We start from the raw sequence: 15,981 nt of genomic DNA, 5'->3' as shown, positions 1-15,981 counted from the left end.
GTTTTTGGGGTGACTCTGCCCCACCTCTGGGGGGATTTTTGGGGTCTCTCTGACCCAATTTTGGGTGTTTTCGGGGTCTCTCTGCCCCACCTTTGGGGATTTCGGGGTGTCCCGCCCCTAGCAGGGCCCCCGGGGGGGCTCCGGGGGGGGGCTGCCCCCGGGGGGGCTCTCGGGGTTCTGGGGGGGCCCCCCGGGGGGGCACCTCGATCACGCGGGGTTTGTCGATGACCCGGGCGCCGCGGGGCCCCTTCTCCACCACGCCCACGATCCAGGCCTGGAGCCCGGGGCCGCGCCCGGGGGCCTTGAGCTCCGCGCAGAACCGCGCGGCCTGGGCGCGGGGCAGCACCACCAATAAACCTCCTGTGAAATAAACAGGGTGTCACCCCAAAAACATCCCAAATACACCCCAAAAACATCCTAAAAATATCCTAAACACAGCCCAAACACAGCCCAGAACCGCGCGGCCTGGGCGCGGGGCAGGACCACCAGCAACCCTCCTGTGAAATAAACAGGGTGTCACCCCGAAACATCCCAAATACACCCCAAAAACATCCTAAAAATATCCTAAACACAGCCCAAACACAGCCAGAACCGCGCGGCCTGGGCGCGGGGCAGCACCACCAATAAACCTCCTGTGAAATAAACAGGGTGTCACCCCGAAAACATCCCAAATACACCCCAAAAATACCCCAAACACAGCCCAAAAATACCCCAAATAAAGCCCAAACACAGCCCAGAACCGCGTGGCCTGGGCGCGGGGCAGGACCACCAATAAACCTGCTGTGGGAATAAACACAGCGTCACCCCAAAAACATCCCAAATATACCCCAAAAACATCCTAAACAAACCCCAAAAATACCCCAAATAAAGCCCAGAACTGGGCGGCCTGCGCATGGGGCAGGACAACCAGCAAACCCCCTGCAAAATATACAGTGTGTCACCCGAAAAATATCCCAAAAGTACCCCAAAAACATCCTAAAAACACCCTAAACACACCCCAAAAATACCCCAAACACAGCCCAGAACCGGGCGGCCTGAGCATGGGGCAGGACAATCAATAAACCACCTAAGGGAATAAACAGAGTGTCACCCCAAAAACATCCCGAATATACCCCAAAAACATCCTAAAAATATCCCAAACACAGCCCCGGCCTGGCGCCTTCAGCTCCGCACAGAACCGGGCGGCCTGGGCATGGGGCAGGACCACCAATAAACCTCCTGCAAAATAAATACTGCATCACCCTGAAAACATCCTAAAAACACTCTAAACACAGCCCAAAAATACCCCAAAAGCATCCCAAAAATATCCTAAAAATACTCCAAAAATACCCCAAAAACATCCTAAACACAGCCCAGAACCGGGCAGCCTGGGCATGGGGCAGGACAACCAATAAACCCCCTGTGGGAATAAACAGTGTCACCCCAAAAACATCCCAAATATACCCCAAAAATACCCCAAATAAAGCCCAAACACAGCCTAGAACCGGGCGGCCTGGGCACGGGGCAGGACCACAAACAAACCCGCTGAAAAATAAACAGGGTGTCACCCCAAAACATCCTGAACACAGCCCAAAAACATCCTAAACACAGCCCAAAAACATCCTAAACACAGCCCAAAAATATCCTAAACACAGCCCAAAACATCCTAAACACAGCCCAAAACATCCTAAACACAGCCCAAAAATATCCTAAACACAGCCCAAAACATCCTAAACACAGCCCAAAACATCCTAAACACAGCCCAAAACATCCTAAACACAGCCCAAAAATATCCTAAACACAGCCCAAAAACATCCTAAACACAGCCCAAACACAGCCCAGAACTGGGTGGCCTGGGTGCAGGGCAGGACAATCAATAAACCCCCTGCAAAATAAACAGTGTGTCACCCCAAAAACATCCCAAATACCCCCCAAAAATACCTCAAATCCACCCCAAAAACATCCGAAACACACCCCAAAAACACCCCAGAACCGGGGCAGCACCACCACCAGCAGCCCCCCTGTGAATAAACAGGAGTGTCACCCCATAAACATCCCAAAAACATCCTAAACACACCCCAAAAATACCCAAACACACCCCAAAAATACCCCAAAAACACCCCAAACACGCCCCAAAAACATCCCAAAAACACCCCAAAAACCTCCTCAACACAGCCCAGAACCGGGCAGCCTGAGCACGGGGCAGGACCACCAACAGCCCACGCTAGGGAACAGAAGAAGGTCACCCCAAAAACATCCCAAAGACACCCCAAAAATACCCCAAAAACATTCTAAACACACCCCAAAAACATCCTAAACACACCCCAAAAATACCCCAAACACACCCCAAAATCACCCTAAACACCTCCCAGAGCCGGGTGGCCTGAGCCCGAGGCAGCACCACCAACAGCCCCCCTGCGAATGAACCGGGGTGTCACCCCAAAAACATCCCAAATACACCCCAAAAATATCCCAAACACACCCCAAAAACAGCCCCAAATACACCGAAAGACCCCAAGACCACCCCAAAACACCCCAAAACACCAACCCCCCCCCAAACCCCCCATTTCCAGGGTCCCCAATCCATTTTCCCGCTCCCCAATCCCATTACCAGCGCTCCCCGTCTCAATTTTGGGGTCCCCAGTCCTGTTTTGGGGGCGCCCCTGGCCGTGCCCTGCAGCAGTGTCCCCAGTCCCAGTGTCCCCAGTGCCACTCCCACTGTCCCCAGTGCCATTCCCAGTGTCCCCAGTCCCAGTGTCCCCAGAGCCATTCCCAGTGTCCCCAGTGCCACTCCCAGTGTCCCCAGAGCCACTCCCAGTGTCCCCAGTGCCACTCCCAGTGTCCCCAATCCCATTCCCAGTGTCCCCAATCCCACTCCCACTGTCCCCAGAGCCATTCTCAGTGTCCCCAGTGCCATTCCCAGTGTCCCCAGTGCCATTCCCAGTGTCCCCAGTCCCAGTGTCCCCAGAGCCACTCCCAGTGTCCCTGATCCCATTTTAGGGTCCCCAGTGCCATTCCCAGTGTCCCCAGTCCCACTCCCACTGTCCCCAGTGCCATTCCCAGTGTCCCCAGTCCCACTCCCACTGTCCCCAGAGCCATTCCCAGTGTCCCCAGTCCCACTCCCACTGTCCCCAGAGCCATTCCCAGTGTCCCCAGTGCCACTCCCACTGTCCCCAGTGCCATTCCCCGTGTCCCCAATCCCACTCCCACTGTCCCCAGAGCCATTCTCAGTGTCCCCAGTGCCACTCCCACTGTCCCCAGAGCCATTCCCACTGTCCCCAGTGCCATTCCCAGTGTCCCCAATGCCATACCCAATGTCCCCAGTGCCATTCCCACTGTCCCCAGAGCCATTCCCACTGTCCCCAGTGCCATTCCCAGTGTCCCCAATGCCATTCCCAGTGCCCCCAGGGTCCCCATTCCCACTGTCCCCAGTGCCACTCCCAGTGTCCCCAGTGCCAAATCGTGTCCCCAGTGCCATTCCCACTGTCCCCGATCCCACTCCCACTGTCCCCAGTGCCATTCCCACTGTCCCCAGTGCCACTCCCAGTGTCCCCAGTGCCATTCCCAGTGTCCCCAGTGCCATTCCCAGTGCCCCCAGGGTCCCCAATCCCAGTGTCCCCAGTGCCATTCCCAGTGTCCCCAGTGCCATTCCCAATGTCCCCAATCCCACTCCCAGTGTCCCCAGTGCCACTCCCAGTATCCACAGTGCCACTCCCACTGTCCCCAATGCCATTCCCACTGTCCCCAATGCCATTCCCACTGTCCCCAGTGCCATTCCCAGTGTCCCCAGTGCCAAATCGTGTCCCCAGTGCCATTCTCAGTGTCCCCAGTGCCATTCCCAGTATCCCCAGTGCCATTCCCAGTGTCCCCAGTCCCACTCCCAGTGTCCCCAGTGCCACTCCCAGTGTCCCCAGTGCCACTCCCACTGTCCCCAATGCCATTCCCACTGTCCCCAGTGCCATTCCCAGTATCCCCAATGCCATTCCCAGTGTCCCCAGTGCCACTCCCAGTGTCCCCAGTGCCACTCCCACTGTCCCCAATGCCATACCCAATGTCCCCAGTGCCACTCCCAGTGTCCCCAGTGCCACTCCCAGTGTCCCCAGTGCCATTTTGGTGCCATACCCGATGTCTCAGGCGCCGTCCCCTGCAGCAGCCCGCCCCGGCCCCCGCAGGCGCGGCTCACGGCCGCCATGCAGGCGATGACGGGCACAGTGTCCCCCTTCCCAGTGTCCCCACTCCCAGTGTCCCCAGTCCCACTCCCACTGTCCCCAGTGCCACTCCCAGTGTCCCCAGTCCCACTCCCACTGTCCCCAATGCCATACCCAATGTCCCCAGTGCCACTCCCAGTGTCCCCAGTGCCACTCCCAGTGTCCCCAGTGCCATTTTGGTGCCATACCCGATGTCTCAGGCGCCGTCCCCTGCAGCAGCCCGCCCCGGCCCCCGCAGGCGCGGCTCACGGCCGCCATGCAGGCGATGACGGGCAGGTTGTGGATGACGAAGGCCACGTCCAGGCGCTGCTGCTCCGCCAGCGCCCGCGCGTGCCCCAGCACCCCGAAACCCGTCACGTCCGTGGCGGCGTGCGCCCCGAAGGCGCGCATGAGCCCGGCGGCTGGGGACAGGGACAGGGGACAGGGACAGCTCAGGGGACAGGGACAGCATGAGCCCGGCGGCTGGGGACAGGGACAGGGGACAGGGACAGCTCAGGGGACAGGGACAGCATGAGCCCGGCGGCTGGGGACAGGGAGGGGACAGGGACAGCTCAGGGGACAGGGACAGGGACAGCTCAGGGGGACAGCCCCCTGCTGCTGGGGACAGGGACAGGGGACAGGGACAGCTCAGGGGACAGGGACAGCATGAGCCCGGCGGCTGGGGACAGGGACAGGGGACAGGGACAGCTCAGGGGACAGGGGACAGGGACAGGACAGGGACAGGGACACCATGAGCCCGGCGGCTGGGGACAGGTCAGGGGACAGGGAGGGGACAGGGACAGGGGACAGGGACAGGTCAGGGGACAGGGGACAGGGACAGCTCAGGGGACAGCCCCCTGCTGCTGGGGACATGGACAGGGGACAGGGACAGGTCAGGGGACAGGGACGGGACAGGGACAGGTCAGGGGACAGGGACAGGGGACAGGGACAGGACAGGGGACAGGGAGGGGACAGGGAGGGGACAGGGACAGGGGACAGTGACAGGTCAGGGGACAGGGACAGGTCAGGGGACAGGGACAGCATGAGCCCGGCAGCTGGGGACAGGTCAGGGGACAGGGAGGGGACAGGGACAGGGGACAGGGACAGGTCAGGGGACAGGGACAGGGGACAGGGACAGGACAGGGGACAGGGAGGGGACAGGGAGGGGACAGGGACAGGGGACAGTGACAGGTCAGGGGACAGGGACAGGGGACAGGGACAGGACAGGGGACAGGGAGGGGACAGGGAGGGGACAGGGACAGGGGACAGTGACAGGTCAGGGGACAGGGACAGGTCAGGGGACAGGGACAGCATGAGCCCGGCGGCTGGGGACAGGTCAGGGGACAGGGAGGGGACAGGGACAGGTCAGGGGACAGGGACAGGGGACAGGGACAGGACAGGGGACAGGGACAGGACAGGGGACAGGGACAGCTCAGGGGGACAGCCCCCTGCTGCTGGGGACGGGGACAGGGGACAGGGACAGGTCAGGGGACAGGGAGGGGACAGGGACAGGGGACAGTGACATCTCAGGGGGACAGCCCCCGCCACTGGGGACAGGGACAGCATGAGCCTGGCAGCTGGGGACAGGGAGGGGACAGCTCAAGGGACAGGGACAGGAATGGGGTCACTCAGGGGACAGAGACAGGCACAGCTCAGGGGACAGTGCCACCTCGGGGGGACAGTGTCACCTCAGGGTGGGCAGTGTCACCTCACATGGACCCCCCCCCACAGCTGAGGGGGACAATGCCACCTCAGGGTGAGCACAGTGTCACCTCAGAGGCACAGTGTCACCTTAGAAGGGGCCACAGTGTCACCTCACGTGGGTCCCCCTGGGTGTGGGGACACCCTGGGGTGGCTTTGGGGACACCACAGAGCGGCTCTGGGGACACCCAGCCTGGCCTAGGGACACCCTGGGGTGGCTCTGGGGACATCTGGAGTGGCTTTAGGGACCCCCCATGACTTTGGGGCCACCCTGGGATGACTCTGGGCCCCCCCTGGTGGCTTTGGGACCCCCCTGGGGTGGCCCTTGTCCCCAGTGTCCCCCCGGGCTGTCCCCCAGGGTGTCCCAGTGTCCCTCCCGGGTGTCCCCATTGTCCCCCGGGTGTCCGTTGTCCCCAGTGTCCCTCCCGGGTGTCCCCAGTGTCCCCAGTGTCCCCTGTCCCTCACCGGTGCGGTTCAGGGTGGCCATGCTGGCCACAGCCTCCTGGTACGCCAGCTCCACCTCCTCACGGGTCACCACCAGCTTGATCTTGTTCCAGCGCTCGGGCTGCGGGGACAGCGTGGGGACAGTGTGGGGACAGCGTGGGGACAGCGGGGACAGCGTGGGGACAGGGTGGGTACAGTGGGGACAGCGTCAGGGACAGTGGGGACAGCGCAGGGACAGCGGGGACAGTGTGGGGACAGCGGGGACAGCGTGGAGACAGGGTCAGGGACAGCAGGGACAGGGTCAGGGACAGCGGGGACGGTGTGGGGACAGGGTGGGGACAGCGGGGACAGGGTCAGGGACAGTGGGGACAGGGTCAGGGACAGCGGGGACGGTGTGGGGACAGCATCAGGGACAGCGGGGACAGCATGGGGACAGCGGGGACAGCGTCAGGGACAGCGGGGACAGGGTCAGGGACAGCGGGGACAGTGTGGGGACAGCGGGGACAGTGTGGGGACAGTATCAGGGACAGCGGGGACAGGATCAGGGACAGTGGGGACAGCGTGGGGACAGCGGGGACAGCATCAGGGACAGCGGGGACAGTGTGGGGACAGCATCAGGGACAGCATGGGGACAGCGTCAGGGACTGTGGGGACAGTGTGGGGACAGCGTCAGGACACCATGGGGACAGTGGGGACAGGGTCAGGGACAGTGGAGACAGCGTCAGGGACACTGAGGGGACAGTGGGGACACCGTGGGGACAGCGTGGGGACAGCATCAGGGACAGCAGGGACAGCGCGGGGACAGTGGGGACACTATGGGGACAAGGTCAGGGACAGTGTCAGGGACACTAAGGGGACACGGTCAGGGACACCATGGGGACAGTGTCACGGACAGCGGGGACAGCGTGGGGACACTGAGCAGACACCCTGGGGACATCATGGAGGCACCATGGGGGCAGCATCAGGGACACCCTGGGGACAGGGTCAGGGACAGTGGGGACACCCTGGGGACAGGGTCAGGGACACCCTGGGGACAGCCCCGCAGCACTCAGGGCCCCTTTGGGGACACCAGGGGTGGCTCAGGGACTCCCAGGGGGCAGCTCCCTCCCTCAGGGACATCGGGGGTGGCTTTGGGGTCCCCTGGGGACACCTCAGGTGGGTTTCAGTCCCATTGTGGCTCCCGTTGGGGACACCTGGGTGTGCCCAGACCCGTCTGAGGTGTCCCCAGGACACAGGGCTGGCCCCGTCCCCAGTGTCACTCACCATGTCCAGCCACTGGTGGGCGGTGACAGCCATGTGTGTCCCCAAGGGCTTGGTCAGCACCAGCACGTCCCCGGGCACGGCGCTGTCCGGCCTGGGCGGGGCTGGCGTCAGTGTGGGACACGCCCTTGGCCCAGGCCCCGCCCCCTGCACAAACCCCGCCCCCATGTCCCAAACCCCACCCCCATGTCCCCAACCCCGCCCCATGTCCCCAAACCCCACCCCCATGTCCCCAAATCCCATGCCCCAAACCCCGCCCCCATGTCCCAAACCCCGCCCCCATGTCCCAAACCCCTCCCCATGTCCCAAACCCCTCCCCATGTCCCAAACCCCACCCAATGTCCCCAAATCCCATGGCCTCAAACCCAGCCCGGGTCCCAATCCCCACCCTGATGTACCAAACCCCACCCCCATATAACCAGGCCTTGCCCCCTGTGCCAAACCCCGCCCCATAACCCCAAACCCCGCCCCCGTCCCCAAACCCCGCCCCCCTGTCCCAAGCCCCGCCCCCTGTCCCAAGCCCCGCCCCATCCCAAATCTCGCCCCCATGCCCCAAATCCCGCCCCCATGTTCCAAACCCCACCCCCATGTTCCAAGCTCCACCCCATGACAACAAACCCCGCCCCCAAGTCCCCAAACCATGCCCCATGTCCAAAACCCCACCCCCATGTCCCAAACCCCACCCCCACATCCCAAACCCTGCCCCCATGCCCCCAAAACACCAATGATTGACAGGATGCAGTGGCCCCACCCACCACACAATGACTGACAGGGTGCAGTGATCCCACCCACCACATGATGATTGACAGGAGACAGTGACCCCACCCATCACACCAATGACTGACAGGAGGCAATGGCCCCACCCATCACACCAATGATTGACAAGAGGTAGTGGCTCTGCCCACCACATGATTGACAGGAGGCAGTGGCCCCACCCACCACACCAATGATTGACAGGAGAAAGTGGCCCCACCCACTCCAATGACAGGAGGCAGTCGCCCCACCCATCATGCAATGATTGACTGGTGGCAGTGGCCCCGCCCGCCACACCAATGACTGACATGAAGCAGTGATCCCACCCATCACAGCAATGATTGACAGACCATGACCCCACCCACCACACTATGATTGACAGGAGTCTGTGGCCCCACCCACCACATCAATGATCGACAGGAGGCATTGCCCCACCCACCATACTAGTGATTGATAGGCCATGGCCCCACCCACCACACCATGATTGGCAGGAGGCTGTGGCCTCGCCCATCACACAATGATTGACACGTCATGGCCCCGCCCAACACTCACATGATGAACTCGCTGGATTGGCAGACTGCGGTGGCCACGCCCCCCACGATGACCCAGGGGTTGAGCACGGTCTGTCCCCCTGTCACCGACGTCCCCCCGTCCTCGGCCGCGTCCCGGAAGCCCTGGATGATCAGCGGCATCACCTTGTCCCTCTCCTGGGGGGACACAATGGCACTGTCACCCTGGGGTCACTGTTGTCACCCTCTGTGCCCTGAAACCCCCCACAGTGTCACTGACACCACCTGTGTCCCCTGAAACTGCCCACAGTGTCACTGTCACCCTGGGGTCACTGTCACCCTGGGGTCACTGTCACCGCCTGTGTCCCCTGAAACTGCCCACAGTGTCACTGTCACCCTGGGGTCACTGTCACCCTGGGGTCACTGTCACCGCCTGTGTCCCCTGAAACCGCCCACAGTGTCACTGTCACCCTGGGGTAACTGTCACCCTCTGTGTCCCCTGAAACCGCCCACAGTGTCACTGTCACCCCCAAGTCACTGTCACCCCCTGTGTCCCCTCAAACCACCCACAGGTCATGGTCACCCCCGGGTCACTGTCACCCCTGTGTCACTGTCACCCTCTGTGTCCCCTGAAACTGCCCACAGTGTCACTGTCACCCCAGAGTCACTGTCACCCCCTGTGTCCCCTCAAACCACCCGCGGGTCATGGTCACCCCTGGGTCACTGTCACTCCCACAGTGTCCCCTGAAACTGCCCACAGTGTCACTGTCACCCCCATGTCACTGTCACCCTGGGGTCACTGTCACCGCCTGTGTCCCCTGAAATCACCCTGGGTCACTGTCACTCCCACGGTGTCCCTGTCACCCCACAGTGTCCCCTGACACCCCCCGCAGTGTCACTGTCACCCTCTCTGTCCCCTGAAACCACCCCATGGTCACTGTCACCTGTGACCTCCACAGTGTCCTTGTCCCCTGCAATGTCCCTGTCACCCTTTCAGTGTCCCCTGTCACCCCACAATGTCCTTGTCACCATGTCACTGTCACCGCCACAGTGTCCCTGTCACCCCCTCACTGTCCCATCGCCTTCTGTGTCCCTGTCACTCCCTCAGTGTCACGACACTGCCCCCAGTGTCCCTGTCACCCCCCTGTCCCTGTCATCTCATCACTCAGCAGCACCAGGACATTGTCACACCCAGGATGTGCCCCCTGTGTCACCGTGTCCCTGCGTCCCCCTGTCACTGTCACCTCGTCACTCGTGTGCTGGCTGACGCTCAGTAGCACCAGGACATTGTCACACTCAGGCTGTGTCCCCATGTCCCTGCGTCCCCCTGTCACTGTCACCTCCTCACTAGCAGCATCAGGACATTGTCACACTCTGTCACCCCCATGTCCCTGTGTCCCCCCCATGTCCCCGTGTCACTGTCACCTCGTCGCTCATGCGCTGGCTGATGCTCAGCAGCACCAGGACACTGTCACACCCAGGCTGTGTCCCCATGTCCCTGTGTCCCCCCTGTGTCCCCCTGTCACTGTCACCTCCTTGCTCAGCAGCACCAGGACGTTGTCACACCCAGGCTGTGTCCCCTGTGTCCCCTGTCCCCCCCATGTCCCTGTGTCACTGTCACCTCATCACTCATGCGCTGGCTGACGCTCAGCAGCATCAGGACACTGTCACACCCAGGCTGTGTCCCCTGTCCCCCCCATGTCCCTGTGTCACTGTCACCGCGTCACACATGCACTGGCTGACGCTCAGCAGCACCAGGACATTGTCACACTCTGTCACCCCCATGTCCCTGTGTCGCTGTCACCTCGTCACTCATGCGCTGGCTGACGCTCAGCAGCACCAGGACATTGTCACACCCTGTCACCCCCATGTCCCTGTGTCGCTGTCACCTCGTCACTCATGCGCTGGCTGACGCTCAGCAGCATCAGGACATTGTCACACTCTGTACCCCCTGTCACCCCCATGTCCCTGTGTCGCTGTCACCTCGTCACTCATGCGCTGGCTGACGCTCAGCAGCACCAGGACATTGTCACACTCTGTCACCCCCATGTCCCTGTGTCGCTGTCACCTCATCACTCATGCGCTGGCTGACGCTCAGCAGCATCAGGACATTGTCACACTCTGTCACCCCCATGTCCCTGTGTCGCTGTCACCTCGTCACTCATGCGCTGGCTGACGCTCAGCAGCATCAGGACATTGTCACACTCTGTCACCCCCATGTCCCTGTGTCGCTGTCACCTCGTCACTCATGCGCTGGCTGACGCTCAGCAGCATCAGGACGTTGTCACACTCTGTCACCCCCATGGCGTACAGGTCACTCAGCACGTTGGCGCAGGCGATGCGGCCCTGCAACGGGAGAGGGGTTTGGGGGGGCCCAAAATGGGATTGGGGGGCCCAGAATGGGGTTTGGGGGGGCCCCAGGTGGGATTTGAGGGTCCAGGACAGGATTAGGGGGCCCAAAATGGGGTTTGGGGGGGGTCAGGGATGGGACTGCGGCGCCCAAAATGGGATTTGAGGGGTCCAGGACAGGACTGCGGGCCCAAGTTGGGATTTTGGGGGCCCAAAATGGGGTTTGGGGGGCCCTAGGTGGGATTTGGGGGGGTCTGGGACAGGAGTGGGGGGCCCAGAATGGGATTTGGGGAGCCCAGAACAGGATTGAGGGGCCCAGAATGGGATTGGGGGGCCCAAAATGGGATTGGGGGACCCAGGATAGGATTGGGGGGCACAAAATGGGATTGGGGAGCCCAGAACAGGATTAGGGGACCCAGAATGGGATTGGGGGGACCAGAATGGGATTGGGGGACCCAGAATGGGATTGGGGGGCCCAAAATGGGATTGGGGGGACCCAGGATAGGATTGGGGGGTCCAAAATGGGATTGGAGCACCCAAAATGGGATTTTGGGGGGTCCAGGACAGGATTAGGGGGCCCAAAATGGGGTTTGGGGGGGGTCAGGGATGGGACTGCGGCGCCCAAAATGGGATTTGAGGGGTCCAGGACAGGACTGCGGGCCCAAGTTGGGATTTTGGGGGCCCAAAATGGGGTTTGGGGGGCCCTAGGTGGGATTTGGGGGGGTCTGGGACAGGACTGGAGAGCCCAAAATAGGATTTGGGGGGCCCAGGACAGGATTGGGGGGCGCAGAATGGGATTGGGGGGATCCAGGACAGGATTGGGGGGCCCAAAATGGGATTTGAGGGGGTGCAGGACAGGACTGGGGGGCCCAAAATGGGATTTGGGGGGGCCCAAAATGGGATTGGGGGGCCCAAAATGAAGTTTGGGGGGTCCAACATGGGATTTGGGGGGGTCCAGGACAGGACTGGGGGGCCCAAAATGGGGTTGGGGGGCCCAAAATGGGGTTGGGAGGGTCTGGGGCAGGAATGGGGGGCCCAAAATGGGAGTGGAGCACCCAAAATGGGATTTGGAGGGCCCAAAATGGGATTTGGGGGGGTCAGGACAGGATTGGGGGGCCCAAAATGGGATCTGGGGGGGTCTGGGACAGCATTGGGGGACCCTGATGGTGTTTGGGGGATCCAGGAGAGGACTGGGGGCCCAAAATAGGATTGGGGGACCCAAAATGGGGTTTGGGGGTCCAACATGGGATTTGAGGGGGTCCAGGACAGGACTGGGGAATCCCAATGGTATTTAGGGGGGTCTGGGGCAGGAATGGGGGGCCCAAACTGGGGTTGGGGGGTCAGGGACAAGAATAGGGGGCCCAAGATGGGATTGGAGCATCCAAAATGGGATTTGGGGGGGTCTGGGACAGCATTGGGGGACCCTGATGGTGTTTAGGGGATCCAGGAGAGGACTGGGGGGCCCAAAAGGGGGTTTGGGGAGCCCCAGGTGGGATTTGGGGGGGTCCAGGACAGGACTGGGGGGCCCAAAATGGGATTGGAGCACCCAAAATGGGGTTTGGGAGGGCGCAAAATAGGATCGGGAGGCCCAAAATGGGGTTTGGGGGTCCAACACGGGATTTGGGGGGGTCCAGGACAGGATTGGGGAATCCCAATGGTATTTAGGGGGGTCTGGGGCAGGAATGGCGGGCCCAAAATGGGTTTGGGGGGCCCAAAATGGGGTTGGGGGATCTGGGGCAGGAATGGGGGGCCCAAAATGGGATTTGGGGGGGTCAGGGACAGAAATAGGGGGCCCAAAATGGGATTTGGGGGGGTCTGGGACAGCATTCGAGGATCCTGATGGTGTTTGGGGGATCCAGGAGAGGACTGGGGGACCCCAATGGTGTTTGGGGGGCCCCAGGTGGGATTTGGGGGGGTCCAGGACAGGACTGGGGGACCCTGATGGTGTTTGGGGGGGTTGGGGACAGGAATGGGGGGCCCAAAATGGGGTTTGGGTGGTCCAACATGAGATTTGGGGGGCCCAGGACAGGATTGGGGGACCCAGAATGGGAGTGGAGCACCCAAAGTGGGATCTGGGGGGGCCCAGGACAGGACTGGGGGACCCTGATGGTGTTTGGGGGGCTCAAAATGGGGTTTGGGGGGGTCTGGGACAGGACTGGGGGACCCCAATGGTTTCTGGGGGGTCCCAGGTGGGATTTGGGGGGGTCTGGGACAGGATTGGGGGACCCTGATGGTGTTTGGGGGGGCCCCAGGTGGAATTTGGGGGGGTCCAGGACAGAACTGGGGGGCTCAAAATGGGGTTTGGGGGGTTCTGGGACAGGACTGGGGGACCCCAATGGTGTTTGGGGGTCCCAACCCAGGATTTGGGGTACACAGGACAGGACTGGGGGACCCCGATGGTGCTTGGGGGGCCCCAGGTGGGATTTGAGGGGGTCCAAGGTGGAGTTTGGGGGTGTTGAAATCAAATTTGGGGAGGTCCAAAGGGGATTTTTGGGGTCCCCAGGGAGGATTTGGGGTGCCCAGGGAGGATTTGGGGTGCCCAGGTGGGATTTGGGGTCCCCAGGGAGGATTTGGGGTGCCCAGGGAGGATTTGGGGTGCCCAGGTGGGATTTGGGGTATCCACAGGGGATTTGGGGTATCCACAAGGGATTTGGGGTATCCACAAGGGATTTGGGGAGCCCAGGGTGGGATTTGGGGTTTTCCAAGAGTCCTGATGGGATCTGGGGGGTCCCAGGGGGCTTTTGGGGTGCAGGGCTATCTCTGGGGTAGTTTTGGGGTCCCAGGGTGATTTTGGGGTGCAGGGGTATCTCTGGGGGTTTTGGGGTACCATCATGTAGGGGTCATCGATGATGGGGTAGAAAAAGTCGGTGGTCTGCACCAGCGAGAGCCCCCCGTGCCGCAGCGGGATCACACACGAGTCCAGCCCGATGCCTGCGGGCACAGGGGGCACCAGGGGGGCACCGAGCGCTCAGGGGGGCACCAGGGGGGCACAGAGATCAGGGGGGGCACCGAGCCATTGTGGGGGGGGCACAGAGAGCTATGGGGGGCATGAAGGGGCACTGAGCCCTCGGGGGGGGCACCAAGCCCTCAGGGAGGGCATGAGGAGGGCACAGAGCCCATCAAGGGGGCACCGAGCCCTCAGGGGGGGCACTGAGTGCTCGCGGGGGGCACCAGCGGGGCAACCGAGCACTTATGGTGGGCACAAGGAGGGCACTGAGCTCATCGGGGGTGGCACAAGGAGGGCACTGAGCCCACCAGGGGGGCACAAGGAGGGCATTGCACCCACCGGGGGGGCACAAGGGGGGCACTGAGCCAAACACAGGGGCACTGAGCCTTTGGGGGGGGGGCACAGAGCCCTTAGGGGGGCACCAGGGGGACACTGAGCACTCGGGGGGGGCACACATGGGGCACCAAGACCTCATGGGGAGACCCAGCCCATCATGGAAGGGCACAAGGGGGGCACCAAGGCCATGCCAGGGGACATGAGGAGGGCACCGAGCCCATCACGGGGGGCACCGAGCCATCAGGGGGTAGCACAAAGCCCACCAGGGGGGCACGAGGTGGGCACCGAGCCCCAGCTGGCAGCACAGCCCCCGCCGGGCACGGGGCACGCAGGGCAGAGCCGGACGGGGACGGGAACGCGGATCCTGCCGGGAGGGGGCACCCGGACCCGGGGGGCCGCTCCCTTCCCCGCCCTCCCCTCCCCTCCCCCGGCTCCTCCCTCCGCTCCCTCCCCCATCGCCCTTCGCCCCCTCCCGCTCTCGCCAGGCCACCTTTGCCCCGTGCCCCCGCCACGTGCCCGAGCACCCCCGGTCTGTGCCTCTGAGCCCCCCCAAAGCCCTCAGCGCCCCCTCCGAGGGCTCCCCCAAACCCCAACCAGAGCCCCCTGGCTCCCTCTGAGCCCCACAGACCCCTCAGCGCCCCCTCCGAGGGCTCCCCCAAACCCCTCAGCGCCCCCGAGCCCCCAAAAGCCCACCCAGAGCCCCTGAGCCCCTGGCTCCTCCTGAGCCCCCACAAACCCCTCAGCACCCTCTCTGAAGGCTCCCCCAAACTCCTCAGAGCCCTCGAGCCCTTTTGGTTCCCCCTGAGCCCCTCAAAACCCCTGAGCGCCCCCTCCGAAGGCTCCCCCAAAGCCCTCAGAGGCCCCGAGCCCGCCCGGAGCACTCCTGGCTCCTTCTGAGCTCCACAAACTCGTCAGCGCTCTCTGTGAGGGCTCCCCCAAACCCCTCAGCGCCCCCAAGCCCGCCCCGAGCCCTCCTGGCTCCCCCAAGCCCCCCGTCCGAGGGCTCCCCGAGCCCCTCGGGCTCCCTCAGCCGCACCCCCGCGCTGCCCCCAGAGCCCCCGCAGCCCTGCCGGGCTCTCCCCACTCTCACCCAGCGCCGGGGCCCCGCCGCTCTCCGCTTCCTGCCCTTCCCCTCCGCCTCCTCCTCCCGGGCGCTGCCCTTCCAGTCCCGCCAGGAGCTTGAGCAGCGTCTCCTGCGGGACTTTGCAGCCTCAGCCGCGCAGCTCGCCGTAGGCCGTGAGGCGCCAGCCCGGGTCCAGCCCCAGCGCCGCCGGGTCCCAGCGCCGCGACCCGCCTGCCACCGCCGCCATCTTGGAATGAACCGGCCCGCCGAGCGCCGACTCCGCCGATTGGCTGCGGGGCTGCGGACGGCCGGCGCTGATTGGGCGAGGCGTGAGGGACGCGGGCGGGGATTGGTGGGTTTGGAAAGGGAGGAGGTGGTGAGAGCGCTGGGCGGGGCTTAAGGGGGGTGTGAGAGGTGAGGAGAGCGGCGATTGGCCTGTGGGCGAAGGAGGCG

General features: G+C 63.0%; 1 protein-coding gene across 1 annotated transcript; it reads right to left on the bottom strand.

The window, feature by feature from the left end:
* Positions 1-117: 117 nt before the first annotated feature.
* On the bottom strand, positions 118-15,775 carry LOC128949770 (selenide, water dikinase 1-like). Its single transcript, XM_054294626.1, is given in 9 exon segments — positions 118-162; positions 164-360; positions 4,376-4,588; positions 6,333-6,432; positions 7,575-7,665; positions 8,877-9,031; positions 11,072-11,179; positions 14,010-14,113; positions 15,556-15,775. Coding segments are annotated over 9 exon segments (1,233 nt in total).
* Positions 15,776-15,981: the final 206 nt, after the last annotated feature.

This window comes from Melozone crissalis, unplaced genomic scaffold (assembly GCF_028551555.1).
Source record: "Melozone crissalis strain CALT ecotype California unplaced genomic scaffold, PUWL_Pcris_2 ptg000291l_1, whole genome shotgun sequence".
Lineage (NCBI taxonomy): Eukaryota > Metazoa > Chordata > Aves > Passeriformes > Passerellidae > Melozone > Melozone crissalis.
Note: the sequence above shows the minus strand (reverse complement) of the source record. Positions and strands in the feature narration are given on the sequence as shown.